Genomic DNA, 27418 nt, shown 5'->3' on the forward strand with positions numbered 1-27418 from the left:
CACTCAGGTGCTTCGCTATATCACATTTGACATTGGACTAACATTACTCCAAGGAAAGCCTTTGATTCTTGTTGTTGATTCTTGGCCTTTGTTACTCAGCTTTGTGTTGGTATTTTATTAGGATCCCCATTAGCTGTTACAAAAGCAGCAGATACACTTTCTGGGCTCCACACAAAACATGAAACACGACAACATACAGAACACTTAGACACGAACAGCCACACAAATGTAAAATACGATCAATACAACTAAAAAAATCAATAAATAAAAAAGGTTCTGTACTTCATACACATACAACATATTAATATACGGCATACACGTACAACATATTAATATACTGCATACACATACAACATATTAATATACTGCATACACATACAACATATTAATATACGGCATACACGTACAACATATTAATATACTGCATACACATACAACATATTAATATACTGCATACACATACAACATATTAATATACTGCATACACATACAACATATTAATATACTGCATACACATACAACATTAATATACTGCATACACATACAACATATTAATATACTGCATACACATACAACATATTAATATACTGCATACACATACATGTTTTAGGGTTTATGACAGAGGCGATGTGTCGTGTAATGTTGTAGCTATTGTCAAAGTTGAATCCAATGTGGACCTTCTTTGTATTACAGTTTGTATTTATTTTTTATTGAACCTTTATTTAACTAGGCAAGTCAGTTCAAATTAAGAACAAATTGTTATTTACAATGACGGCCTATAATTAGGTGCCAAACACAGAGGGATTAAAGACTTTAACACCGGAAAGAATACTGACAATTTTTTGTTTGGAGCATTCTCTCCCAGCCACAGATGTTAATTAGAGTTTTCACTATACACTATCATAGGTAGCACCATATGCTTAATGCTATGATAAAATGATGCATCCCTCCAATGTATTACAATTTACTGTGGGTCTTGAAATAACCATTTTAGATTCCTACCTAGTTACAGTACAAAGGTTTCCAAATCTGTATCTTATACATTGCTGGCTCAAAACCTAATACAGATGTGACTATAAAATCATACACACTTCACTACACATACATTAAATTAATGAGTAGACCTGACATGTTGAACCGCTGGAAACAGAGACTCATCATACCCTGTTAATACAATACCATAAAAGTGACATAGCATCTGATATCAAATAACAAACCTAGCATTCTGCCATTGAAGAAAGCAAGGTGCACTGTGAGCAGAATGATTGTCAAAAAAAAGGGTCACCAGCTAGTTGAATCACCCTGAGGAACACAAGAAAGTAGCACACCTTTGTTGAGGATGAGAAGAGGAAGTACAGTTCTCTAGATATCTGATGACTGAGTCACCCTCAAGTTTCCAATGTTTTTCACGTTATTTGTTTTTTTTGTCTGAACAATACATTAGAATGATTTCTTATCGAATGTTATCACTGTTCCCATTAATGATGATGAGCTCATCCATTTCTAAAACATGGCTGTTTATTTTCACATTTGTTTTGGTCTGATCAAAGACACTGTGATGTTCCTGTTTCCATGTTATGTTTACAATCCAGGTTTCAAGCTCCACCTTCATCAGTAAACCCCCCTTTAGAGTTCACTGTCACATCCTAAAACACACACACACTCTCTCACACACACACACACAAGCACACACACACATCCACCACACACACACACACACACTTTCACACACACATCCACCGCGCGCGCACACACACACACAAACACAAACACACACACACACACACACACACACACACACACACACACACACACACACACACACACACACACACACACACACACACACACACACACACACACACACAAGCCTGTCAATTATTAAACAAACACGATACTATTTCAACCCTGTGGAGGGGAGGCACAAGATCTGCAGCCATTTGTGGGAGCCCATGGGATATCTGCTGTAAACTGTCCCATGTTCTGTCTCTGTTGTCTGGATCAGGCGTTTTCTACAGATGACCACCTGAATCCTCCTCTCTACTGTTCTTCAACTGTATAGTGCCCTGTACTGTACGCTGCCTGCCAAAATGGACCCAGGTTAGTCTCTGTTCATGCCCTAATGCATGTTTAGTACTACCAACCAAAATTATTGTTTATTATTGTCTAAAATGTGTGAAACAGTGGACTTTGGGAGAAATGGGAATTTAAATTGAATGATTAGGATTACACAAAAACAAACAACAAACATTACAATATTAGATAAGCTGTGTGCATTGAGTTGATGTAAAACCAAAGAAGATGGGGTTGTACAACAATCAATATTCGGCAACACTTTACTTGACACTAAGCGCCATAACACATAACACGTCACTGTCATGACACATATTTAGACCTGTTGTGACATATATTGCGTTATTTTATGGCTGGTTATGACACCTACATAAGAGTGTCAAAACCCACAAAACATTTCATTACACCATAGCCTACATGTCAACAGTATGTTTATGTCGTATAATTGTTTTTTTAAATTGACCATATTATCATTGTAATTCCACACACATTGATGTCAGACATGCACCTAGCTGATGACTGGGATGATTGCAGGAGCAGATTTCGGGAGCAGGACTAGACAACCTCTTTTTGACTGACATCTAATGTAAGGGCATAAACGAGATAGGCCTATCTACCTAATATGATTATGATGGTCATAATGCTTCTTGACTGTGTCATAAAGTGTATTTTTTTTTAATGATTTAAAATATGATGAAAAAAAACATGACTGATTACAACAACAACAAAATATTTAATAAACAACATTTTAAGCGAAAGGAAACTTCTTGGCAGGGAAATGTTTTTTTAGAATAACTGTGGGTTTTGATCCTCTTATGTAGGTGTCACAACCAGCCAGAAAATAACGCAATGTATGTCACAACAGGTGTAAATATATGGGACATGATAGTGCTATGAAGATACATTAGGTTGCTATTATTGCTCTATTTATCCTGCAGAATTTTCAGTGATGCACAGGTCCATTATACAATCTACAAGTAAAAATGTATTCTACAGGATCTCAGTTGGTTTCAAATCTACATGCTTCCTATCTTTGCAGGCCGAAGTCTAAAACCTCTCTTTCCCAGACATGCAACACTAGAGCAGCCTGTATGCCTTGGCTCGGGCTCTGCCCTGCTGTTTGTGCTGTGATCTCAGTCAGTCAGCAAGCTCCACCCCTTTCAGAGCAGAAACTCAATAAGCCTTGACAAACCACACCGGCAGCTGGAGAACGACACCGTATACCCACGCTCATTTTGCCTGGGCCTTTCATTAATCAGATGCACTGTTTTCCACTGTAGAAACCAAAGTTGGTCAGTCAACTGCCCTGGAGAAACTTGAGAGTAATAGAGAATAGAGATCACAGGGGCCTTTCACTTCCTCTAAAATATGCCATTCATTAATAATGTTGGTCATGTAGTTATGGCTACATCATTGCTGTAGATAAACAGGTTTTAGACATTTTTTTTCATTGCCAGTTGACCAAGAATCGCAGTCTAACCATTATAATATCTATCCTTCCTCTTTCACTTTCATTAGTCATTCAACCACCCGGCCGTGAGAGCCAGGCCCTGTCCAGTGGGAGGACAGCAGAGCAAGAGGGAAACTCAGGAACCCAAGACCTTGTTGGACGTACAAGCTTACCTGTCCAAACCACTCATCTGTCATCCAACAGTGACAATGTCCACACTGTCTGTCCTCCAGTGCCTAAGGCAGACAGCACTTTTGCTGCCTGTCCGCCATACAGAGCTCAAGGTGACAGTGATGGGAGGTTAACCAGGGAGGAGCTGCTAAGCCAGACAGACCTGGCAGGAGGGACACCCTCGACTGTGTGTCAGCCACAGATCTCCTCGGTCCAACCAGACATGACAGCATCCATCCCATCAGAAGAGCCCCCACCCTACAGCCCACCTGACCCCAAGATGGCCTATATTATCTATCCCCCACAACCACCTCACTACCCAGGACCCCCTGTCATAGCCTGCCAGCCAGGACCCAACCAGCCAGCCTTCTACCAGGCCCAGTTCATGCCTTCACCCAGCTACCCTCCCAACACCATAGTAAGAGAGTATCAGAGTATCAGTATAGAGCAAAAGAAAACTAGTGTAAATGTGCTGCCAAACGCACATACTTTCTCATGTGGCGGTGGTGGACGGGGAGATTTATTAGACACACAGTAAGTTTAGAACGGATTTGTACATTCAATTACTCCTCATAGCTTTATTGAATCACACATGATTCCCGTACGGTTCAAAAATCGATTCCCTTATGGCCACGCGTGACTACTTCCGGATTTAACAATAGATCTGACTATTGTCCTGTGACGTAACGACAGTGTGTCATTTCTATTTGAAATCTCTATTCAAAATCAAGAATGGCCACTATTTTAATAGGTTATTGTGTCCCTGCATGTTTGCCTCTGTTGTGTTTCAGTACATGAGCGGCCCTCCACTGGGGGACGAGCGGCTTCCCCTGCCCAAGGACTACATGGTGGAGTCCCTGCTGGTCACCATCTTCTGCTGCCTTATGAGTGGCCTCATCGCCCTTTTGTACTCATATGAGGTAAATTGCCCACTCATATGAGGCACTACATCCTTAGTGCACTAACAAAGGCCTGGCTCTGAATTGAATTAGGGCAGAGAGTGGGCATGAGTTTCAGTGTAGGTGTAGTAGAATCCTAAGAATGCAGTGACACTACCGAGGCCTTCCTTACGGTAATGATGACATAACAAGATGTCTGATACAGTAGAAGAAGAGTTACATAAAGTTCAATTCATTTGACTTTTATTGTACTCTATCAAACATCTTCAAACAATACATATGCTTGTTGGCTACAGACCAAGTCCTGACTGAGCTGGTTGTCTCTCCACTCTGCTCTAGACCCGTGCTGCTCTGGCCAGAGGGGACATGAGGGAGGCAGAGAGGGCTTCCCAGAAGGCCCGTTTGCTGGTGGTGTTCAGCCTGATGTTTGGGGTGTTTGTTTGTGTGGGCTGGATCATATATGTAGTGATATCTCTCTGTGCATAGCGATTTGCACCTGATAAACATCTACTCATTTACATTTGAGTAATTTAGTATACGCTCTTATCCAGAGTGACTTACAGTTATTGCATTAATCTTAAGATAGCTAGTTTTGACAACCACATACACTCCCCCCTTTGTTGTTATAACAGCTTCCACTATTCTGGGAAGGCTTTCCACTAGATGTTGGAACATTGCTGCGGGGACTTCCATTCAGCCACAAGAGCATTAGTGAGGTTGGGCACTGATGTTGGGCGATTAGGTCTGGCACGCAGTTGGCGTTCCAATTCATCCCAAAGGTGTTCGATGGGGTTGAGGTCAAGGCTTTGTTCAGGCCGGTCAAGTTCTTCCACACCAATCTCAATAAACCATCTCTGTATGGACCTTGCTTTGTGCACGGCGGTGGTTAGAGTGTTGGGCCAGTAACCAAAAGGTTGCTGGATCAAATCTCCAAGCTGACAAGGTAAAAATCTGGCGTTCTGCCCCTGAACAAGGCAGTTAACCCACTGTTCCCCAGTAGGCCGTCATTGTAAATAATAATTTGTTCTTAGCTGACTTGCCTAGATAAATAAATAAACTGTTGCTACAAATTTCAAAGCACAGAATCGTCTAGAATGTCACTGTATGCTGTAGCGTTAAGACTTCTCTTCACTGGAAATAAGGGGCCTAGCCCGAAACATGAAAAACAGCCGCAGACCATTATCCCTCATCCACCAAACGTTACAGTTGGCACTATGCACTGAGGCAGGTAGCGTTCTCCTGACATCCGCCAAACCCAGATTCGTCCGTCAGACTGCCAGATGGTGAAGCGGGGTTCATCACTACAGAGAACTTTCACTGCTCAAGAGTCCAACGGCGGCAAGCTTAACAACCCCCAGCCGACGCTTGTCATTAAGCAGGGCGATCTTAGGCTTGTGTGCAGCTGCTTGGCGCCCGACGAATAGTTATTGTGCTGACGTTGCTTCCAGAGGCAGTTTGGAACTCGGTAGTGAGTGTTGCAACTGAGGACAGATTATTTTTGCTAGAGCGGCACCCCCCTGCTGAGGAGAGCTCTAGCAGGGCAGAAATCTGACAAACTGACTTGTTGGAAAGGTGGCATCCTATGGCGGTGCCACGTTGAAAGTCTCTGAGCTCTTCAGTAAGGCCATTCTACTGATACTGGTTGTCTATGGAGATTGCATGGCTGGGAGTTCGATTTTATACACCTGCCAACAACGGGTGAGGCTAAAATAGCCTATATAATATATTTTTCCTCAATAAAGTTGCTATCAGCAAATTCAGTGCTAGCAAGGGGAAGGGAAGGGAAGGGGTATGATATTCAGGGAAGGGTTAGGATATTCAGGGAAGAGTTAGGATATTCAGAAGATGGGCAGGCACTCTGTTGTCCTAGTTTCACGCAAAAGCTGGTTCCACCATTGGGGTGCCATGACAGAGAAGAGCCTTGACTGGGCTGAGCGGGAGCTGGGATGGGTGGGCCATGAGACCAGAGGTGGCAGAACAGGGTACTCAGGTTGCGGTATAGAGTTTGAGCATAGCCTGAAGGTAGGGAAGGGCAGTTCTTCTTGCTACTCCGTAGGCATGTTCCATGGTGTTGTAGTGTATATGAGCTTCGACTGGAAGCCAGTGGAGCGTGCGGAGGATCGGGGTTACATGGGAGAACTTGGGAAGGTTGAACACCAGGCGGGCTGCAGCGTTCGGGATAAGTTGCAAAGGATTGATGGTACAAGTGGGGACTCTACGGATGTTGTAGAGCATGAACCTGCTGGAGCGAGTCACTGCTCTGATGTTTGCAGAGAACGACAAGGTGTTGTCCAGGGTTACGCCAAGATTCTTTGGACTCTGGGAGGGGGACACCATGGATTTGTCAACCATGATGGATAGGTCTTGGAGCAGGCATGCCTTCCCTGGGAGAAAGAGCAGCTCCGTCTTGTCGAAATTGAGCTTGAGGTGTTAGGCTAGCATTAAAGCTGAGGTATCTGCCAGGCTTACAGAGATGCATGTCACCAAATGGGTGTCAGAAGGGAGGAAGGAGAAAAGTAGTTGAAGGTCATCCGCATAGCAATGATAGGAGAGACCATGTAAGGATATGACGGGGCCAAGTGACTTGTTGTATAGAGAGGAGAGGGCCTAGAACCGAGCCCTGGGGGACACCAGTAGGGAGAGTACATGGTGGACCCTCTAGAATGTACAGGCACTATAGATACACATAACTATAATGACATTTAAAATATAAACATGTACATACTGTATATTCCCAGAAATTACCTACAGCACTTATTTGAAATGTGGATTGGGGCTATTTTTCTTTGTTTATTTGAAATTAAATCATAATTTTAATGCCAAGCATTACAATTATTTTGCAATACTTTATATACATGAACATGTTGATTCAGTACTCATGAAACAATTAGAAATAGGAGAGTATGTTGTGTCAAACAGGGAATTACAAGTATGCCGGCCTAGACGGCATCCCAAGCAGCATCCTCAGAGCAGTGTTTAAAGACCCATTCAACCTCGTCACTATCCCAGTCTGTTTTCCCCACTTGCTTCAAGATGTCCACCATTGTTCCTGTACCCAAGAAAGCTAACTGAATCAAATGACTATCACCCCGTAGCACTCACCTCTGTCACCATTAAGTGCATTGAGGCTAGTTAAGGATCATATCACCTCCAACTTACCTGACTCCTGAGACCCACTACAATTTGCATACCGCCCCAACAGATCCACAGACGACACAATCGCCGTCGCACTGCACACTGCCTATCCCACCTGGACAAGAGGAATACCTATGTTAGAATGCTGTTCATTGACGACAGCTCAGATTTCAACACCATAGTGATGAGCTAGGAGGGCACTAAGCTAAGGGTCTGAACTCCTCCCTCTGCAACTGGGTACTAGACTTCCTGATGGGCTGACCCTCGGTGATGAGGGTAGGCAAGAACACCTCTGCCACACTGATCCTCAACACGGGGGCCCTCCAGGGGTGTGTGTTCAGCCCCCTCCTGTACTAACTATACACCCATGACTGCGTGGCATATATTATATTGTTTACTTACTGTGTATGTATACTGTATTCTAAACAGCTCATCCTAATATACCTACTACTGTACATAACATACCATTCCAAATTATACAGTCTAGACACACCACGTATTTATATTCTGAGAACTGCTCACTAATATAATCTACGTTTGATTGTTAAATCGGACACATTGACATTTGATTTGTTTAGATCTTCTTTGTGTATTTGCTAGACATTCTGCTGCACTGTAGGAGCTAGTAAAATATGCATTTCTCTGCACCTGCAGGGACACCTGCAAATCGACCAATAAACTTTGATGTGATGTGTTACAGGATGTTGGACATAAAGTTTGAATTTGAAATGAAATGTATTTATAAGAGAATGATTATCTGACTGACTGCTACACCAGAATATTAGCCTAAGAACAACTTGAGCTGACAACCACATGACCGGATTGTGTCCAAATAAAGCACACTTTTTTTTATTACATCCTACATATTTTCATTCATTCAGCATGACTTGTAAACAGGCAATAAATACATTGACAGTAAAGGCAGAAAAGGGTCAAAACAAGACATGCCACAGCAGCAATGGTACAAACCAGGGTTGGGCTCAATTCAGAATTGCATGCATATACTTGTTTCCTTTGGTACTAAAATAAATAAATAAATATACATACAGCCATTAAAACTTTGGATTACAATTGTTCTTTTAAAGAGGCTTTTCAGTAGACAGAATAGTCTGTCCAACTCCTGCCAGTAGCACATGCAGCAGCCTAGGTCCTGTCTGAAAACACTTGGACTTGATCACAGAAAAGACATCAGATCAAACAAACATTTTACTAAAAAGAAACAAAAGACAACTGAAGGAACAGTAACATGTTTAAGAAACAGAAGAGCAAAAGGGCAAACTAAAAAAAAGGGACAAATGGGAATATAGCTAATCACAGATACTTAAATGATAAGGTATGGTCTCGCATGCCAAAATGTATGTTCTGTGTTAGATCTGGCCTGTCTTCTTCAAAGGAAGTGTCCAATCAAACAGGAGTGTGTGGACATTGTGGTGTGTACAATACATTCTATTAGCTATAGCAGATGGAAACAGCTCTCTGGCGTCATTGTAAGGCAGCTAGTAAACGACTAGGAGTGCTTCAAATATTTGCTGTAAGAGTGATTACATTCCCAGTACGTTAAGCAGGTCATACGGCCATGAAATGTTTCAGTTCCTGGTAGTGGTAGAGGAAAATTACATTATAGGAATGTGGACCAACCATAGGTGCACAGGGTGTAATGGAATGGAATGGAAAAGATTGGTGCATTGGTGCATATAGTTTAAACAGGTGACAGTGAGTGGGCAGGCTGTATGAAGCTTCACACCTGCTGTGAAAGGTCACCTAAAATAAAACCAAAAAGCCTGAATAATACAGGGGATTTCAGTATGTACAGATCTGCGATCTTAAATTTGGCCACTCCGTTGTCGCAGAGAATTTTCCAGCGCAGCAGGAAATGCAAATTGTAGTGTATTCAAGGTTTAAAAAGGCTTCTAAAGTTTGTAATTTCCACTTAAAAAATGTCAGACTTGATTTGCCCTATTGAAAAAAATGTATCAGCCCCTACAAACATGTCCCTTAATTATAATCCACATAACCATTTACATGTCTTGTAGCTGCAGGATTATTGTCCTGCTGTGAGAAGCAGGGTGAAATTAAAATCTATAAACATCTCACAATTCAGAATTTTCAGCCAAGTTGTCATGGTAACCATTCCTCCATATTCAATGTAGCGCATTTGCCTTCATAATTACCAATGATTTCATGCAGTCCTGGTGCGTACAGAAAGTACAGTGGGTGTGTTTGCTTGTTTGAATTCGTCAACGTCTGCATGTTTGAAGGCATGTGAGTGCAATTGTGTGTGTGTGTTTGTGTGTGTCCATGTATTTCTTTGAGTGTAGTTTCTTTAGCTGAGCAGCTCCAGGTATGTGACAGGTACTCTCCCTTTCTGGTTCCCTCTCTCGCCAACGAGCCAGTCAGAGTCCATGCCTGGCACTGTGTAAACTGTGATTAGCTGGGAAAAGACAAGACAACATACAGTAGTGTATTAATAGTTATTCAGCAGTGTTAATACAATTAAACTGTACATGAGCCAGCAATCAGTCCACATATTCTAGCCTTGCACGGACACACCTGACTAAACTAACCACTGGCGTGCACAAAGAAAGGATTGTGTGCGCGTGTGCTCACCTCGTCAGCCAGTAGGGAGAGCTCACTGGTGTCGGCAGCGTCATAGTCGTACAGGACCTTGGCCTTGCGTGTGCCCGTGGCGGGGGCCTGTACCTCCTCGATTTTCAGTGTGTCTGTCTCCACAGCGCTGGCAGTGTCCTGGGGTAGGGTGGCATTCCCCTGGGGAGAGGAGCCACCGGAGGCCATGGAGAGACCCGGGTTACCAGCAAACGCGTTGGGAAACCTGCCGAGGTTTAGGGAGAGAAGACAGCCATAAGGTACACAGCACATTCCCTAAGGAATAATAAGACTTCACCATGTTTGATTTAGAAAAGAGGTTAACATAAATGTGTTACTGTAATCGTCATCAAATGTTACTTACACATCTCCATTGGAACTGAGAGCATAAGAGATGACAGTGGAGATGGTCATTGATAAACAGCATACACCCATTTGAATTGAGCAAATCATTGCAGCAAATGAAAGCCAGGCATAGACACCCCAGCTAAGTATGCCCAATATACATGTGTGCATCTACCCAAAGCCAGTCCTCACCTGCCCAGCTCTTTCTGCAGGTCTTGCATGTGCAGGTAACACTGCTTGTAGTAGGCTGTCTGTGCCTCCACAAACTCATGCAGGCAGCGCAGGTGGTTCACCTACAGACAACATATCCAAAACACAGACAAGACAACCCCGTTAGAAATACTTGTTCCTCCTCAACATACCCTGTTACCACCATGTTAAAACAGCACAATACACAGTAAACAGTACATATGCTAAAGAGAACGGTTATGTGTAGTGGTCATGTTTGTCCTCTCTATATGTGTGTGACCTCATGACTCACGTGTGTACTGCTGATGCCCTCCAGTAGGAGTCGTGTGACCTCTGCCTGTCTGTCAAACTCTGTCTGGGCCACTCGAAGTTCATGCGCTGCCTACAGAACAACAACAACACAGAATGAGATAACATGTAATTAGGGCTGTGGCGGTCACGAAATTAGGTCAGCCGGTGACTGTCAAGCAAATAACTGTCGGTCTCATGGTAATTGACGTTAATTAACAAACATATTTAGCATCTCCTGGTTTCCACACATCACCGACAAGCCACAGATGCAGGACTTTTGGAACATCTACATTTTAAAGTCTAATAAATCCATGTAATATAGCCTACACCTTCACAATTTATTAAAGAAAGGTCTAAAGAAGCAAGATATTAAGAAAATGTAGTCTATTTCAAATGATCAAAATAGCATACTATGCATTGTCCTTGTTAAGTTCTGATCTGACTGTCATATGGCTGTGAGCTACACCAATATAGCAGACAAGATTTGCTTAGAATTCCGTGGCATTAGTTTATAGTTTGAAGAATACAATTTAACAAAGTTGAATAAAATAGAAAGGATATTTTCTCCAAATGATTTGAGGGAGTGCTGGTATTCTGTGTTGAGCGGTTAACAAAGAAATAGGTACACCTATATACTTAGAGTTAATGTAAAAGTAGTTCTACAAACGTTTGGCTATACGTTTTGATTTTGAATGCATTGTAAGGCTGCATGATGAGACTAATGATGATTTGAAAAAAATTAGCTTGAAGAGCCTGAGCTCTGCTTTGTTTTTTTTGGACAGGCTGTACACACGATCAGTCTCTCATTCATCATTTGACAGCACTTGATAATGCCTCGAATTTCATGGTGGCGTCCCCTGTGTGTGGCCGTTACGCACCCTAAAATAAAAATTCAGGCCTTTTGTGGCCAGCGGACGTTGTGCCCTTCTCCCCGAGTGCTGAGCGCGCCGATGAACCTCTCACTCACATGGCTCTCCATCACTTGATCGGGTTTTTCCTCACAGGCTACAAGTGAAGACAGACACATCGGGGACGCAACTCGCGTGTCCTTATCCAATTCCAAGGTGCATATTGAAGATACTGGAAGAACTGTTCACATGTACTTTGTCAGCCAACAAGATGAGTAGGCCTAACGAACAGCAAAAGCACTAGCCTATGTCAATTTACTACCCCCATAGTACAAAAGTTGACCTATTCTTATCTGTGCGAGAAATAAATATTCCAAACATAGTCTGGGACAGTTGTGGGATGTGATATATCCCAAATTAATATAACCACTAGCATCAAATAAACATTTTTACGCAATGTGGCTGACGTAACAGATCAGAACGTTTAGCTTGAAATGTTGATAAACTATTAGGCTTCACATTATAAGCGCAGCAATGCGCACACGGCAGTAGGCTTGAAGCACAAATGTTCCATGAGCAGGAAAACACCATTGTCAAAAGTGACCGCAAATGTGATTATGCATGTAATGCTTCTATAAAAGGTGCATTTTTATTGTGAAAATTATCTTCCACAAACCTGAAACTCACACGCTGATTATGTAGGCCAGTTAGGCTCTACACCCCTTGTAAAGTGGATTCATGTGCTTAACTTTAAGAAGTAATTTGGCCACTTTAGTTGTGATACAAAACATATAGGCCAGGCTACATGGTGTGTGACTATGATTAGAAAACGTTGCCAAAATGTTTTATTATTTCTTGCCTTATTCTGGGCGTCATTCACAAGTGATTATCTATAATTCATAAGTGATAGTCTGATAGGTGACAATATTAGACTGTTATTGAATTAATATTGTCTTTACATACAGTACTGTCAAAAGTTTGGACACACCTACTCATTCAAGGGTTTTCCTTTATTTTTTACTATTTTCTACATTGTAGAATAACAGAAGACATCAAAACTATGAAATAACACACATGGAATCATGTAGTAACCAAAAAAGTATATTTTAGAATCTTCAAATAGCCACCCTTTGCCTTGATGACAGATTTGCACTCTTGACATTCTCTCAATCTGCTGAGCGCTTGTTGGCTGCTTTTCAGGTCATCTGATGCAGCACTCCGTCACTCTCCTTGGTTAAATAGCCCTTACACAGCCTGGAGGTGTGTTGGGTCATTGTCCTGTTGAAAAACAAATGATAGTCCCACTAAGCACAAACCAGATGGGATGGCGTATCGCTGCAGAATGCTATGGTAGCCGTGCTGGTTATGTGTGCCTTGAATTCTAAAAAAAATAACGACAGTGTCACCAGCCAAGCACAATCACACCTCGTCCTCTATGCTTCACGGTGGGAACCACACATGCGTAGATCATCTGTTCACCTACTCTGCGTCTCACAAAGACACGGCGGTTGGAACAAAAAATCTCAAATTTGGACTCATCAGACCAAAGGACCAATTTCCACCGGTCTAATGTCCATTTATTGTGTTTCTTGGCCCAATCAAGTCTCTTCTTCTTATTAGTGTCCTTTAGTCGTGGTTTCTTTGCAGCAATTTGACCATGAAGGCATGATTAACGGAGTCTCCTCTGAACAGTTGATGTTGAGATGTGTCTGTTACTTGAACTGTGTGAAGCATTTAATTGGGCTGCAATCTGAGGTGCAGTTAACTCTAATGAACTTATCCTCTGCAGCAGAGGTAACTCTGGGTCTTTGTTTCCTGTGGCGGTCCTCATGAGAGTCAGTTTCATCATAGCGCTTGGTGGTTTTTGCGACTGCACTTGAAGAAACGTTCAAAGTGGCCTCCCGGGTGGCGCAGTGGTTAAGGGCGCTGTACTGCAGCGCCAGCTGTGCCATCAGAGTCCCTGGGTTCGCGCCCAGGCTCTGTCGTAACCGGCCGCGACCGGGAGGTCCGTGGGGCGACGCACAATTGGCCTAGCGTCGTCCGGGTTAGGGAGGGATTGGTCGGTAGGGATCTCCTTGTCTCATCGCGCACCAGCAACTCCTGTGGCGGGCCGGGCGCAGTGCGCGCTAGCCAAGGTTGCAGGTGCACGGTGTAGCCTCGGAGCCTTGGTGCGGCTGGCTTCCGGGTTGGAGGCGCGCTGTGTTAAGAAGCAGTACGGCTGGTTGGGTTGTGTATCGGAGGACGCATGACATTCAGCCTTCGTCTCTCCCGAGCCCGTACGGGAGTTGTAGCAATGAGACAAGATAGTAGCTACTACAACAATTGGATACCACGAAATTGGAGAGAAAAAGGGGTAAAATTAAAAAAATTAAAAAAAACGTTAAAAGTTCTTGACATTTTCTGGGTTGACTGACTGATGTCTTAAAGTAATGATGGACTGTCATTCCTCTCTGCTTATTTGAGCTGTTCTTGCCATAATATGGACTTGGTCTTTTACCAAATAGGTCCATTTCTGTATAGCACCTTGTCACAACACATCTGACGCATTAATGAAAAAAATTCTACAAATTAACTTTTAACAAGGCACACAAATTAATTTAAATGCATTCCAGGTGACTACATCATGAAGCTGGTTGAGAGAATGCCAAGTGTGTGCAAAGCGGTCATCAAGGCAAATGGTGGCTACTTTGAAGAATATATAAAAAATATTTTGATTTGTTTAACCCTTTTCTGGTTACTACATGATTCCATCTGTGTTATTTCATAGTTTTGATGTCTTCACAAATATTATTTGTAATTACAATAATTACAAAATAAAAAAAAAACCTTAACTAATAGAGTAGGTGTGTCCAAACTTTTGACTGGTACTATATATTAAATATTGTGTGTGTGAAATTTGCTTTGAATTAGAATGGACCATTATCAGGCACCTGTCCCGAAAAAGGGGCAGCGAGAAAAAACACATGTCATCTATGCATTTAAATAGCGATTGGAGGTTACTTTTCCTAAGGTTCATGTTCATGCAACCCAGGTAGGCTATACTCCTTTTGTAAAGATAAGTCATGTGCTTAATATTAGGAAAGTTGAGAAATAAATATAGTAGGCCTAGCCTATAGAAAGCTGATGGGAACCTCCTCTTTTTAAGTGGCCATCACTCTGTTTTCTCACGTAATTGCATAGCCTATAGAAATGTTGTGCAACACGAGCTCTCATGAAGTATTTGATTAGATTTTCGATTACATTTGCATTGATGTCAGAGTGATTAGAGGGACAATAGAGTGCGGAGTACCAGGCAGTTAGAAGGTTGGTAGGCTACTAATGACCAGCAGCAGCAGAGCTTGGAGAAGCCTAGTTACCATGACTAAAACAGTCACATAGAATTTGACTGCATTCATGAATCGTGAACGCTGGTGTGGCGGTAATAGCTACATATCCTTTATCAGCTGTTTTGTTTGTGTCCACCAGTGTGTGCGGAAAGAGACAATCTAGAAACAAAAGATAGAGTAAAGATATAATTTACTTAGACAATATGTGAGGACGGTATCCAAACATGTCGTACTCACTTTGTCTACTTCCTCACTCCAGAGCTGAAAACCCGCAGGACAATAAGAGAGGGGGAGAGAGACACACATTCTGATGACATCACAGGGGAGACACACACATTCTTAGATTGAGACTGATGACATGACAGTTAAGAAACATACGTTTTCAACCCAGGGGTGCATTCAAGACAGCAGATTTGCCAGATTCTGGTACTGTGCTCAGAGTCAATTTTATCTTTATCATTTGAAGTGAAACACCTGTGAAGATCTTTACACTACTTTTGTGGGTGTGTCCGAAAAGTGTCACATAGATAATGGACTTTATGCCGAAAGCAATCTGGTGATAAAGTGGTTAGAGCGTTGGGCCAGTAACCGAAAGGTTGCTGGATCGAAACCCTGTCAAGGTAAAAATCTGTCATTCTGCCCTTGAATAAGGCAGCTAACCCACTGTTCCTCGATAGGCCATCATTGTAAATAAGAATTTGTTCTTAACTGACTTGTCTAGTTAAATAAATAAACTGTTGCTACAGATGTCGAAGCACATAATTGTCTAGAATAAAAAAATATGTCTCATATTGTGTCTTGTATACAACCCTGGCTGTCATGGGTGACAACACAAAGAGACATGATTAACATTATAGTGTCTTATACTCCAAGTCGATATTCACATCACGTTGTAGCTGTATAGTCCATTTATGTTGTTGGTGGGGCCACAACGTTTTATTTATTTAACTGGGATTATACCATGGAATTGTTGAATACTCAATTCTGATTGGCTGGAAGAACATTCTAGAGCAGGCATTATTTCCCTATAATGCACAGCAATATTCAATGGCTATGAAGTGAATTCTTAATAGTCTCTCTGGGACAGTGCATATTGTTCTTTGCCCTAGCACTAACACACCGGACTCAAATAATCCATCTTGACGATGAGTTGATCAGCTGAATCAAGTGTGTTAGGGCAAAACAGTGTGCACCCCTTTGGACCCCCCAGGACTAGCCTCGCCAGCCACCCTGATCTCAGTCAGCTTACATAAATGGTTAGCTACACAAATATCTACATCTGTGTAGAGAATATCTCACAAGCTTACATGAATGGCTCGTGAGATCAGGGTGGCTCGCGAGGCAACCGCAGGACCAGGATTGGGAAATACTGCTCTAGGACCTCTAGGGGGGGCGGGGCACTCAACACTTGGCTGTAGTCTCTACCTGCCTGCAACATGACGCATGTGGACACTGTGTATGGAGAGGCTGCTCGAGGTTATGAGCACACTGATGTCAGCGAGAGTAGGCTACATGAAGTGTTAGTGTAGCGTGGACTGACTGTTTAAGCTACTTACCGCAGATGCACTGGCTGAGAGGACATAATTCCTGGGTCTGGTCTCCTGAAAATCAGGCACAGCCTACAGACATGGCAGAGTAGTTTACACGTACAGTATGGAGTGCACCAAACCAAAGAAACAAAATCAAACAAAACAAAGTATAATAAAGTCATGTGACAGGAAAGCACACACAGCAAAAACAAAACCCTTTGTTCTTTACTTGCTGATATACAGAGACAATTGAGACCGGTCCCAATATCTTTCTACACCTGCATATCTCCTGGTGATTCCCAAGCCGCGTTAGACTAGAAGGTTAATGACTATACAGCATGTGTATATAAACACAGCAGGATGTGAGATCATTCTGTGTACACAGCCTGTCATGTGTCATAGCCCATAAAAAGGAAGCAGACCTTCAACCATTACGCCATTCTAGCTTATACTATGTGTAGCCTGCAAAGTATACCTAGACAATAGTTCCTGTCTTCCGGTCAGAGGCTAAGCTATAATATAATGGAGTAACTGGAATGTTATATACTGGGTGATGAGTTGTTGGTTTGATCTTTAATGTATATTTTATGTAAATGTATGAGCACGTGGAAAATAATTTATTATTCTGAGGACAATATATCGAATAAAGTGTTTCCCGAACTCGTTTTACTAATTCAGCTAATTCTAATAATTAAAGATGAATTGATTATTGGAAACAGTTGTGCAGTGCTAGGGGGAAAAAAACTCAACTTGCACCACTTGGGGTCCCCAGGACTGAGTTTACTCTCAAATGAGTTCTTAAATCATTACATTGGACTGGCCAAATCCCAAAGTAATTAAAAGTGCAGTACTTTAGGAAATACACTACATGACCAAAGTATGTGGATACCTGGTAGTCGAACATCTCATTCCAAAATCATGGGCATTAATATGGAGTTGGTCCCCCCTTTGCTGCCATAACGGCCTCCACTCTTCTGGGAAGGCTTTCCACTAGATGTTGGAACATTGGCTGAAAGTCCCCGCAGCACAAGAGCATTAGTGAGGTTGGGCGATTAGGCCTAGCTCGCAGTCGGCGTCCTAATTCATCCCAAAGGTATTTGATGGGTTTGAGGTCAGGACTCTGTGCAGGCCAGTCAAGTTCTTCCACACTGATCGACAAACCATTTCTGTAGGGACCTTGCTTTGTGCACAGAGGCAGTGTTATGCTGAAACAAGAAAGGGCCTTAACCAAACTGTTGCCACAAAGTTGGAAGCACAGAATCATCTAGAATGTCATTGTATGCTGCAGTGTTAAGATTTCCCTTCACTGGAACTAAGGGGCCTAGCCCGAACAATGAAAATCAGCCCCAGACCATTATTCCCCCTCCACCAAACTTTACAGTTGGCACTAGCATTTGGGCAGGTAGTGTTCTCCTTACATCCGCCAAACACAGATTTGGCCATCGGGCTGCCAGATGGTGAAGCGTGGTTTCCACTGCTCCAAAGTCCAATGGCAGTGAGCGTTACACCACTCCAGCCGACACTTGGCAATGTGCATGTTGATCTTAGGCTTGTGTGCAGCTGCTCGGCCACGGAAACCCATTTCATGAAGCTCCCAACGAACAGTTATTGTGCCGATGTTGCTCCAGAGGCAGTTTGGAACTTGGTAGTGATTGTTGCAACTAAGGAGAGACGATTTTTACATGCTATGCGCTTCGGCACTCAGTGGTCCCGTTCTGTGAGCTTGTGTGGCCGACCACTTTGCGGCTCAGCCGTTGATGCTCCTAGACATTTTCACTTCACAATAACAGGACTTTTAGTTGACCGGGGCAGCTCTAGCAGGGCAGAAATTTGACGAACTGACTTGTTAAGGTGGCATCCTATAACAGTGTCATGTTATACAGTGCCTTGCGAAAGTATTCGGCCCCCTTGAACTTTGCGACCTTTTGCCACATTTCAGGCTTCAAACATAAAGATATTAAACTGTATTTTTTTGTGAAGAATCAACAACAAGTGGGACACAATCATGAAGTGGAACGACATTTATTGGATATTTCAAACTTTTTTAACAAATCAAAAACTGAAAAATTGGGCGTGCAAAATTATTCAGCCCCCTTAAGTTAATACTTTGTAGCGCCACCTTTTGCTGCGATTACAGCTGTAAGTCGCTTGGGGTATGTCTCTATCAGTTTTGCACATCGAGAGACTGAAATTGTTTCCCATTCCTCCTTGCAAAACAGCTCGAGCTCAGTGAGGTTGGATGGAGAGCATTTGTGAACAGCAGTTTTCAGTTCTTTCCACAGATTCTCGATTGGATTCAGGTCTGGACTTTGACTTGGCCATTCTAACACCTGGATATGTTTATTTTTGAACCATTCCATTGTAGATTTTGCTTTATGTTTTGGATCATTGTCTTGTTGGAAGACAAATCTCCGTCCCAGTCTCAGGTCTTTTGCAGACTCCATCAGGTTCTCTTCCAGAATGGTCCTATATTTGGCTCCATCCATCTTCCCATCAATTTTAACCATCTTCCCTGTCCCTGCTGAAGAAAAGCAGGCCCAAACCATGATGCTGCCACCACCATGTTTGACAGTGGGGATGGTGATGAGCTGTGTTGCTTTTACGCCAAACATAACGTTTTGCATTGTTGCCAAAAAGTTCAATTTTGGTTTCATCTGACCAGAGCACCTTCTTCCACATGTTTGTTGTGTCTCCCAGGTGGCTTGTGGCAAACTTTAAACGACACTTTTTATGGATATCTTTAAGAAATGGCTTTCTTCTTGCCACTCTTCCATAAAGGCCAGATTTGTGCAATATACGACTGATTGTTGTCCTATGGACAGAGTCTCCCACCTCAGCTGTAGATCTCTGCAGTTCATCCAGAGTGATCATGGGCCTCTTGGCTGCATCTCTGATCAGTCTTCTCCTTGTATGAGCTGAAAGTTTAGAGGGACGGCCAGGTCTTGGTAGATTTGCAGTGGTCTGATACTCCTTCCATTTCAATATTATCGCTTGCACAGTGCTCCTTGGGATGTTTAAAGCTTGGGAAATATTTTTGTATCCAAATACGGCTTTAAACTTCCTCACAACAGTATCTCGGACCTGCCTGGTGTGTTCCTTGTTCTTCATGATGCTCTCTGCGCTTTTAACGGACCTCTGAGACTATCACAGTGCAGGTGCATTTATACGGAGACTTGATTACACACAGGTGGATTGTATTTATCTTCATTAGTAATTTAGGTCAACATTGGATCATTCAGAGATCCTCACTGAACTTCTGGAGAGAGTTTGCTGCACTGAAAGTAAAGGGGCTGAATAATTTTGCACGCCCAATTTTTCAGTTTTTGATTTGTTAAAAAAGTTCGAAATATCCAATAAATGTTGTTCCACTTCATGATTGTGTCCCACTTGTTGTTGATTCTTCACAAAAAAATACAGTTTTATATCTTTATGTTTGAAGCCTGAAATGTGGCAAAAGGTCGCAAAGTTCAAGGGGGTCGAATACTTTCGCAAGGCACTGTATGTCACTGAGCTCTTCAGTAAGGCCATTCTACTGCCAATGTTCTATGGAGATGGCATGGCTGTGTGCTCGATTTTATACACGTGTAGGCAACGGGTGTAGCTGATCTAGCCAAATCTACTAATTTGAAGGAGTGTCCACATACTTTTGTATATATAATGTAGTTAGGCTAAACAAATACATATATTTCAAAATTAGCATGCCTTCATGTGGCAATCACCATGCATACAGGTTTCAAATATCTGATTTGATATTAGTCTACAACTGAAAGAACATATATTTTCTCCATACATCTGTTTATTTACTCATGTTATTACAGAAAAAAAATCGAATCAAATGGCTAATACAATGACTTATCAAATCAGATCTTTGCCCTGAAGGAAAAACTCAGCCAAAAATCTAAACATTTGAAATGCTCTGACAGAATGGGAGCAGGGAATATGAAGTGAAGCTAGACCTTGGTTATGGTATAATAGGGCAAGCAGGTTAGCAATCAGGACTCTCAACTCCAGCTATCTTCACTCACATGGGACATGGCCTCTCCTCTCACTACTGCTATCAAATAGGCCTTTGTGATTTTATGAGGGGATACACTTGGTAATTGGATGCAGTTTGTCACGGACTCAAATTAGTCTAATTTGAAATACACTTTTGTTTCACCATTTTCCAAATACTTGTGTACTACTCAGTTTTGTTGACTCTAGGGTCATATACGGGTTTGCTCCAGTGCAAATCAAATCAAAGTTTATTTGTCACATGTGCCGAATACAACAGGTGTAGTAGACCTTACCGTTAAATGCTTACTTACAAGCTTAAAATTCTTACAAGGCCTTACCATGCCACAAGTTCATTTCACTCACTTTCAAGAGAACTCTAGTCTCTCTCTCTCTGAAGACAAACATGCACTTAACTGGATTTCATGGTGGCAATGAGCATGTCAGAAAGAAAAAGGCAAAATAAAATAACTAAAAGTGGACAATATTTTACACTAATACTCACTTCTCCCTCACACTGTGAACATAATTAGAACAGAGACAGATGTTAGTTAGCAGTAGCAGTTCGCTCTGAACTGGAGCCTGGTTACATGATGCAGCTGAAGGTGCACAGGGAGAGGTGGTGGAGGGTAGACTCACCGCGGCCTTGGACTCGGCTAGTTTGGCTTTCTTCAGTCGTGCTTTACTGGAGTCCAGGTCCAGTCTGCGGTTCTCCAGGATACGCCTCTCTTTCTGAGGCAGAGAGGAGAAGATCAGCACCTCTCTGTACGGCATGACCCCACACATAAATCCTGGTCTATACACTGGTCTGCATGCAATCTCATGATGTCCCTCTGAGGCCAGAAAGCCAGACTCACTGAGATGGTCCTCCAGTCTCCTTCCAGAAAGTTCCTGAGTGGGGCAAGGAAGCTGATAGCGGAGGTCTGTAGGAACTCTCTCTGTGCACCGCCTAGTCTCCTCTCACAGTCACCTACCTTGATCAGGGTGCTACCTACAGAACACACACACGAGAATATGATGAACCCACACACAATATGTGAAATATACAGTGGGCTCCAAAATTACTGGCAATGCACAAACACTACTTTAAAAAATAAACAATATAATTAGAGAGATAAACTCAAAATACCAACATGTGTGAAATACTGTACTTTATTCATGTTTCAAATCAACCAACCAAAATGATGCAATTATTTAAAACCAAATACATTTCCCCAAAATCAAGGTTTCATAATTATTGGCACACCTCATTTAGTACAACCACCTCTGGCAAGGATAACAGCATGGAGTCTTTTCCTGTAATGTTTGACAAAGAACACATTTGGAGGGATTTTGGACCATTCCTCTATGCAGATCCTTTCTAGAGCATTCACATTCTTGGGTTTGCGCTTATCAACTGCCCTCTTCCACTCAGCCCACAGATTTTTGATTGGATTGAGGCCTGGCGACAGATGGCCACGGCAGAACATTGATTTTGTCACAGAACCATTTCTGTGTGGATCTTCAAGTATGTTTGGGTCAATGTCTTGTTGGAAAGTCCACCTACGGCCAAGTCCCAGCCCTCTGGCAGAGTCAACCAGATTGTCAGCCAAAATTGCCTGATACTTGGTAGAATTCATTATGCCATCAATCTTAACCAGTGCCCCTGGACCTCTGGAATTAAAACAGCCCCAAAACGTCACCATATTTCACCGTGGGTATGAGGTGCCTCTCCTTGTATGCATCTGTTTCGACACCAAATGTGCAGATGCTGTATCTGACCAAAACGTTTAATTTTGCTCTCATCTGACCAGAACACCTTCACCCAGTCATAATGTAAATTACGTTTGGCAAACTCCAAGCGCTTGCGTGTCTTGGGGTCAGAAAGGGCTTTATTCTGGCAACCCTTTCAAAGAGCCTGTGGTTGTGGCGTCTGATGGTGCTTTTTGAAACCTGGTGACCCCAAGACACCACCAAGGCCTGCAGTTTTCACAGTGATTCTTGGGGATTTTGATGCTTTTCTCACCATCCTGAGAGAAAATGCAAATGTATTTGCGTCCTCTACCCGTGAGGTTTTCAACTGTTCCATATCTTTTGAATGTTTTAATATTAGCCCTGACAGTGCTCAGTGGTATATTCAATCGTTTGTGGATCTTCTTGTAGCCATTACCAGATTTATGAAGGTCTACGACTATCTGTCTCGTTTGAACTGCCACTACTTTTGTTTTCTTCATGGTGTTGGATGACAATGGGATATTGCACGTGTTACCTCATTTTTATACCCTAGTGAAACAGGAAGTGATGCAATGGCTCAATATATAGTTCCTTAAGACATAAACATAAATAAGTTTAATTTAATTCCCGGTTTAATTTTGGTTGATGTTATTTTCAATAATCTTTAAGGGTGCCATTAATTGTGAAACCTTGATTTTTAGGGACATTGATTTTTAATGAAATCAATAAATTATTTTGTTGGGTTCCATTGGAACATGAATAAAGTACAGTATTTCTCACATGTTGGTATTTTGAGTTGCTCTCTATAATGAGATTTTTATATTTTAAGTATTGTTTGTGCATTGCCAGTCAGGAGTGACAGTAATTTTGGAACCCATTGTAGGTATAAGAGTCTAACTTATTACTTAGGAATGACTTAATGCTTATCATAAGAACACAGACAGACAAAAGTCGAGACCAATAGGACTTAGTAGTGCAACACAACCGGTTTAGGATCTCAAACATTAAAGCTGCAGTATGTAACTTTTTGGGTGACCCAACCAAATTCACATAGACATGTGAGTTATTAGTCTGTCACTCTCATTGAAAGCAAGTCTAAGAAGCGGTAGATCTGTCTATGTGCAATATTTCTATGCTTTCCGTTCTTAAGTTTCATTTTTGCATCTTTTTTTAAGTGCCCAACTACTTTATACCCGCGAAGAAAGAGGAACGGAAACAGAGGGGAACCTCTAGAGTAGCAACATTCTTGACATGGCAGAAACTCAAATTTCCCCTTTGAATGTAGGGGTTTCTCCAGATGTAAAACAGACAAAAGGAGTACAGGAATACCTGATGGATAACACCACACCGCAAGGATTATATCATCAAACAGGCCTACAACTTGTGGAATTTGAAGTATGCATATCTGTGTGGGTTACTTGTTGGAAGGCATGGACACACCGCATTGGTATACTGAGGAAATGTTTTTCGACATGTCATTACTGTGAGGAGACACTACTACAACAGAGTTTCTACACCCACACACAGAAGGTTGCATCACTAAAACCTACAACTGAGAAACAGACCACTAATGACCTGATTAGAGCAGCTGAGTGTCCATCTAGTTACTATTGCAGGAGAGGAAATAATGGGATTGATGACTGATGTATCGATCTGTATGCCAATAAGGGGTTTCCACTGCTCCACACAGCTGTCTGCTTTGTGACATGGTGTACACATTAATTCATTAGAAATCGAATTATTTAAATCACTAAAACATGCCTGTTCTTGCTTAGTATAGGTTACTGTATGTGTGCATTTTTATTATTGGATAAAAACAAAAAAGGGACTTATTGGCATCAGCTTAATGTATAAAACAAATCATTGCTAAGCAGGAGTACTGCAGAGCTGTTCATTAAGCTGTACATGGCCCAGCACTCAGATCTGTTACTGAGCTCCATTTCAACTGAAGGAGAAAAGCACCAGACAGGCAGCCTAATAAACTAATTTCTGCATAAACATTTATGTTTAAACATTCTGCATATATGAGCCAAGCTTGAAGCTCTCAACAACATTCACATAGGAGAGAGAGAGAGAGCGAGCGCAAACTATTGATCCTCAGGACTGCCAGTGAAGGGGAGAGGCCTATTTATTGGCCTGACAGACATGAGACAGCCTGGAGGGCAGGGGCGGGAGGAGACCAATTCACTAACAACAGCTATCGTCACCAATCTCACTGCTCACTCACCTTAGGGTGAAATCATCAGTAGAAACAAAAGGCTTTGGGAAGAGTTCTACACTATAAACTACTGGAAAATGATCATGATGTTCACTGTACCCTGTAATTACACCTGCAACCCTGTACATTAAACGTCTAATGTCATTTAAAATCAATATCCTGTATCAACTATGGAGATCATTTCTCACAGGGATATACCACAAATGGTTTGAGCCCTTCTTATAGCACAAGGGTGAGGGCACAGGGTGAAGATGTATTGGGTAAGTGAGAAAATGCATTTTCCATAAAATGTCACTCATGGATTTGACTGGGGCTCAAGGCACGGTCTCGGTTTCCTCTCTCAAAAATGAAATGATCACTGGCCAATCCTCTCAAACAAACCAGATTTAGACCACCTGTGAAGAATAAGTATACACAAAGCCTGAGTACACACCATATGGAGTTCCAGGTCCAAAATCTTTAGCCGCATCCTGCATGTAATGACCCAGTAGTTCTCCATTATTTGGTCTGGATGGAACCGTTCTGTCAAGCTTCTCATACAGGAACTCCTCAATCCTGGCACCTGCCAATACAAAGAGGGGGATGTCCTGCTTCAAGAGAGGACTTGCAAAAAAAAAAAATAGTTGTCACAGATGGACACTATGAAACCTAGTCTGAGAATGGAAATTCATGGGAGAGAAGAATGCCAAAGAAAAGTAAGAAAATGGCCAATATGACAATGTAGAGTATTGTAATTCAACATGGTGGGAATGAGGTGTAGAATGAAGATGTCGTGGAGATAAATGTTATTTCGCTCAGATAATGGTTTTGTAGCGAGACTAACATATTTATCCCACACACGGTAAATGCAAGTTTGAGGAATGAATTGCTGCATGTTACCCACAAGCCTGAGTCAGTGTCTGGTGTGCTTAACACACAGAGCTGTTGAGCTGCTCACTGATAAGTAGGCTACCGCTTGCAATGGAGGATAATCAACAGGTTTTCATACCCACAGAACAAGCGCTAGAACAGACTGGTGCTTGAAAACAGCCAATACTGCATAGAGCATTTGTCTGCTGCACTACAGACCAGTAGGATGAAAAGATTCCACAACAGGGCACTATGGGAGGGAGGGATACTCACCAGTGTGGTCAACTGTAGCATGGAGAATCAGAGAGTCACAGGTTAGAGCACAATGCTCTCTATCACCATGCTACCGCCATGTTTCACATAAAATAAACTCATTGGTTTTCATTTAATGTGTTTCTGGTCCTTCTATCCTGTGTGTGTGTCTGCATTATAAGTAGGGTTGGGGTTTGTGGAGGCCTCTGTCCTGATCAGTTCAGTGTGTATGCCGGGCCTTACTTGGGTTGGGCTGCAGCAGAACCTCTGTCTGCCTGAAGATTTTCTCTGTCCAGTTTTTTGTGGAATCGGCACGGCTGAGCAGATTCTCAAAATGGGCATCCAGCTCAGTCTTCTCTACCTGTCCGAACTTTTCCCCTGTGAACTTTGCCAAAATACACAATGAAAGAATCACTTTCACTTCTCTGTGAACAAGGCCTATTGCAGTGACTCAACATCAATAGTGCATTTCCACTGTTTCTGTGTATCATGGAACTTTTCTATAGTGTCCGTGGAGCTGCCCTATGACATGTCACTTGAATCTTCAACATTATCACTGGTGTAGGGATGCTCTTCACGCCATGTGACTCCTCATAGGCTACTGGAAACCATTAACTAAATACCACGCCCTCATACACCATGAAACACTACACCTTCTAGTCTCCCAGTCCCTGTCTAATTAATGTTTCACCAGTCTTTTCCCATTGCCAGTATCCTCTGCCAAGGGGTTTAGATACAAAGTCTGGGAAATAAAACCGAATGGAACTTCTATGGGCTGAACAGACATCCATTGCTTCCTTGCAACGTTACTGTAGACATTGTGAAATCAGTCCCAGTCATTTTCATCATGACCTGTTACACTGTCACAATAATGAAAAATGTATCTGGCTTTGTAATGTTTGGGGGTTGGGCAAAGGGGGCACGAAAGGTCACCTCTGACCCCACAGCTACACCGTACCTGAAAAGCAAAGAAAGACCTCTGCGAAAACACAACTAGCGAACGTCAGCTATAGCATCAAGCTAGCAGTGGCTATCACAGACCGCATAGAAACCTTCCTTCAATATATCTATGTTACAAGCCAGGAAAAAAAGCAGTGCCGTACGATGGCTACTATGAAGGGAGGTTAACGTCAGCTGAACCAATGTTTTGTGTAGGATATAGAGGGTATTATGTCAGTAACGTAAACTAAAGGATTTGGAAATGATGCCAACTCATGCAGTTTCCAGTTTTTATTTAAGCCAGACGTTACTAGCTATTTCGCGAACATTAGGTAGCTAGCATTTAACGTTAATCAATGTATAGGAGACACGACATAAATTACCCTACCTGTACAGCTCGTGTGAAAAACACTCCAGCATCCGAAGCTAATTTCTTCACGTTGAAATCCATTATGTTGGAAGTATCTGGCTAAACACACATCTAGCTATGTCCAGGGAGACGATATTCAGTCAGCGGTATCTGTCACCGTCTCTGGTATCTACACATCATCCTGGAATCATTATTCTATCAGTGATCGTCTACCCATTTTATGG

General features: G+C 42.2%; 2 protein-coding genes across 5 annotated transcripts; one reads left to right on the forward strand and one right to left on the reverse strand.

Moving 5' to 3' along the window:
• Positions 1 to 1899: 1899 nt before the first annotated feature.
• On the forward strand, positions 1900 to 8786 carry LOC139390253 (proline rich transmembrane protein 1B). The gene is made up of 4 exons (XM_071137514.1): positions 1900 to 2100; positions 3592 to 4112; positions 4486 to 4614; positions 4933 to 8786. The coding sequence occupies exons 1-4, from the start codon at positions 2091 to 2093 to the stop codon at positions 5077 to 5079; spliced, it is 807 nt and encodes a 268-aa protein (XP_070993615.1). The 5' UTR covers positions 1900 to 2090; the 3' UTR covers positions 5080 to 8786.
• On the reverse strand, positions 8543 to 27367 carry LOC139390252 (SH3-domain GRB2-like endophilin B2a). Of its 4 annotated transcripts, XM_071137510.1 has the most exons (13): positions 27213 to 27349; positions 26129 to 26270; positions 25907 to 25918; positions 25218 to 25346; positions 21711 to 21844; positions 21493 to 21585; positions 16888 to 16950; positions 15569 to 15592; positions 11159 to 11248; positions 10870 to 10970; positions 10697 to 10711; positions 10336 to 10558; positions 8543 to 10159 (listed from the first exon to the last, which is right to left on the reverse strand). In XM_071137510.1, the coding sequence occupies exons 1-13, from the start codon at positions 27273 to 27275 to the stop codon at positions 10052 to 10054; spliced, it is 1197 nt and encodes a 398-aa protein (XP_070993611.1). In that variant the 5' UTR covers positions 27276 to 27349; the 3' UTR covers positions 8543 to 10051. The 4 variants fall into 4 exon arrangements, with proteins under 4 accessions (XP_070993611.1, XP_070993612.1, XP_070993613.1 ...); XM_071137511.1 differs by lacking the exon at positions 25907 to 25918; XM_071137512.1 differs by lacking the exon at positions 10697 to 10711.
• Between the last annotated feature and the right edge of the window lie 51 nt (positions 27368 to 27418).

The sequence above is a fragment of the Oncorhynchus clarkii genome, chromosome 30 (genome assembly GCF_045791955.1).
Source record: "Oncorhynchus clarkii lewisi isolate Uvic-CL-2024 chromosome 30, UVic_Ocla_1.0, whole genome shotgun sequence".
Classification (NCBI taxonomy): Eukaryota; Metazoa; Chordata; class Actinopteri; order Salmoniformes; family Salmonidae; genus Oncorhynchus; species Oncorhynchus clarkii.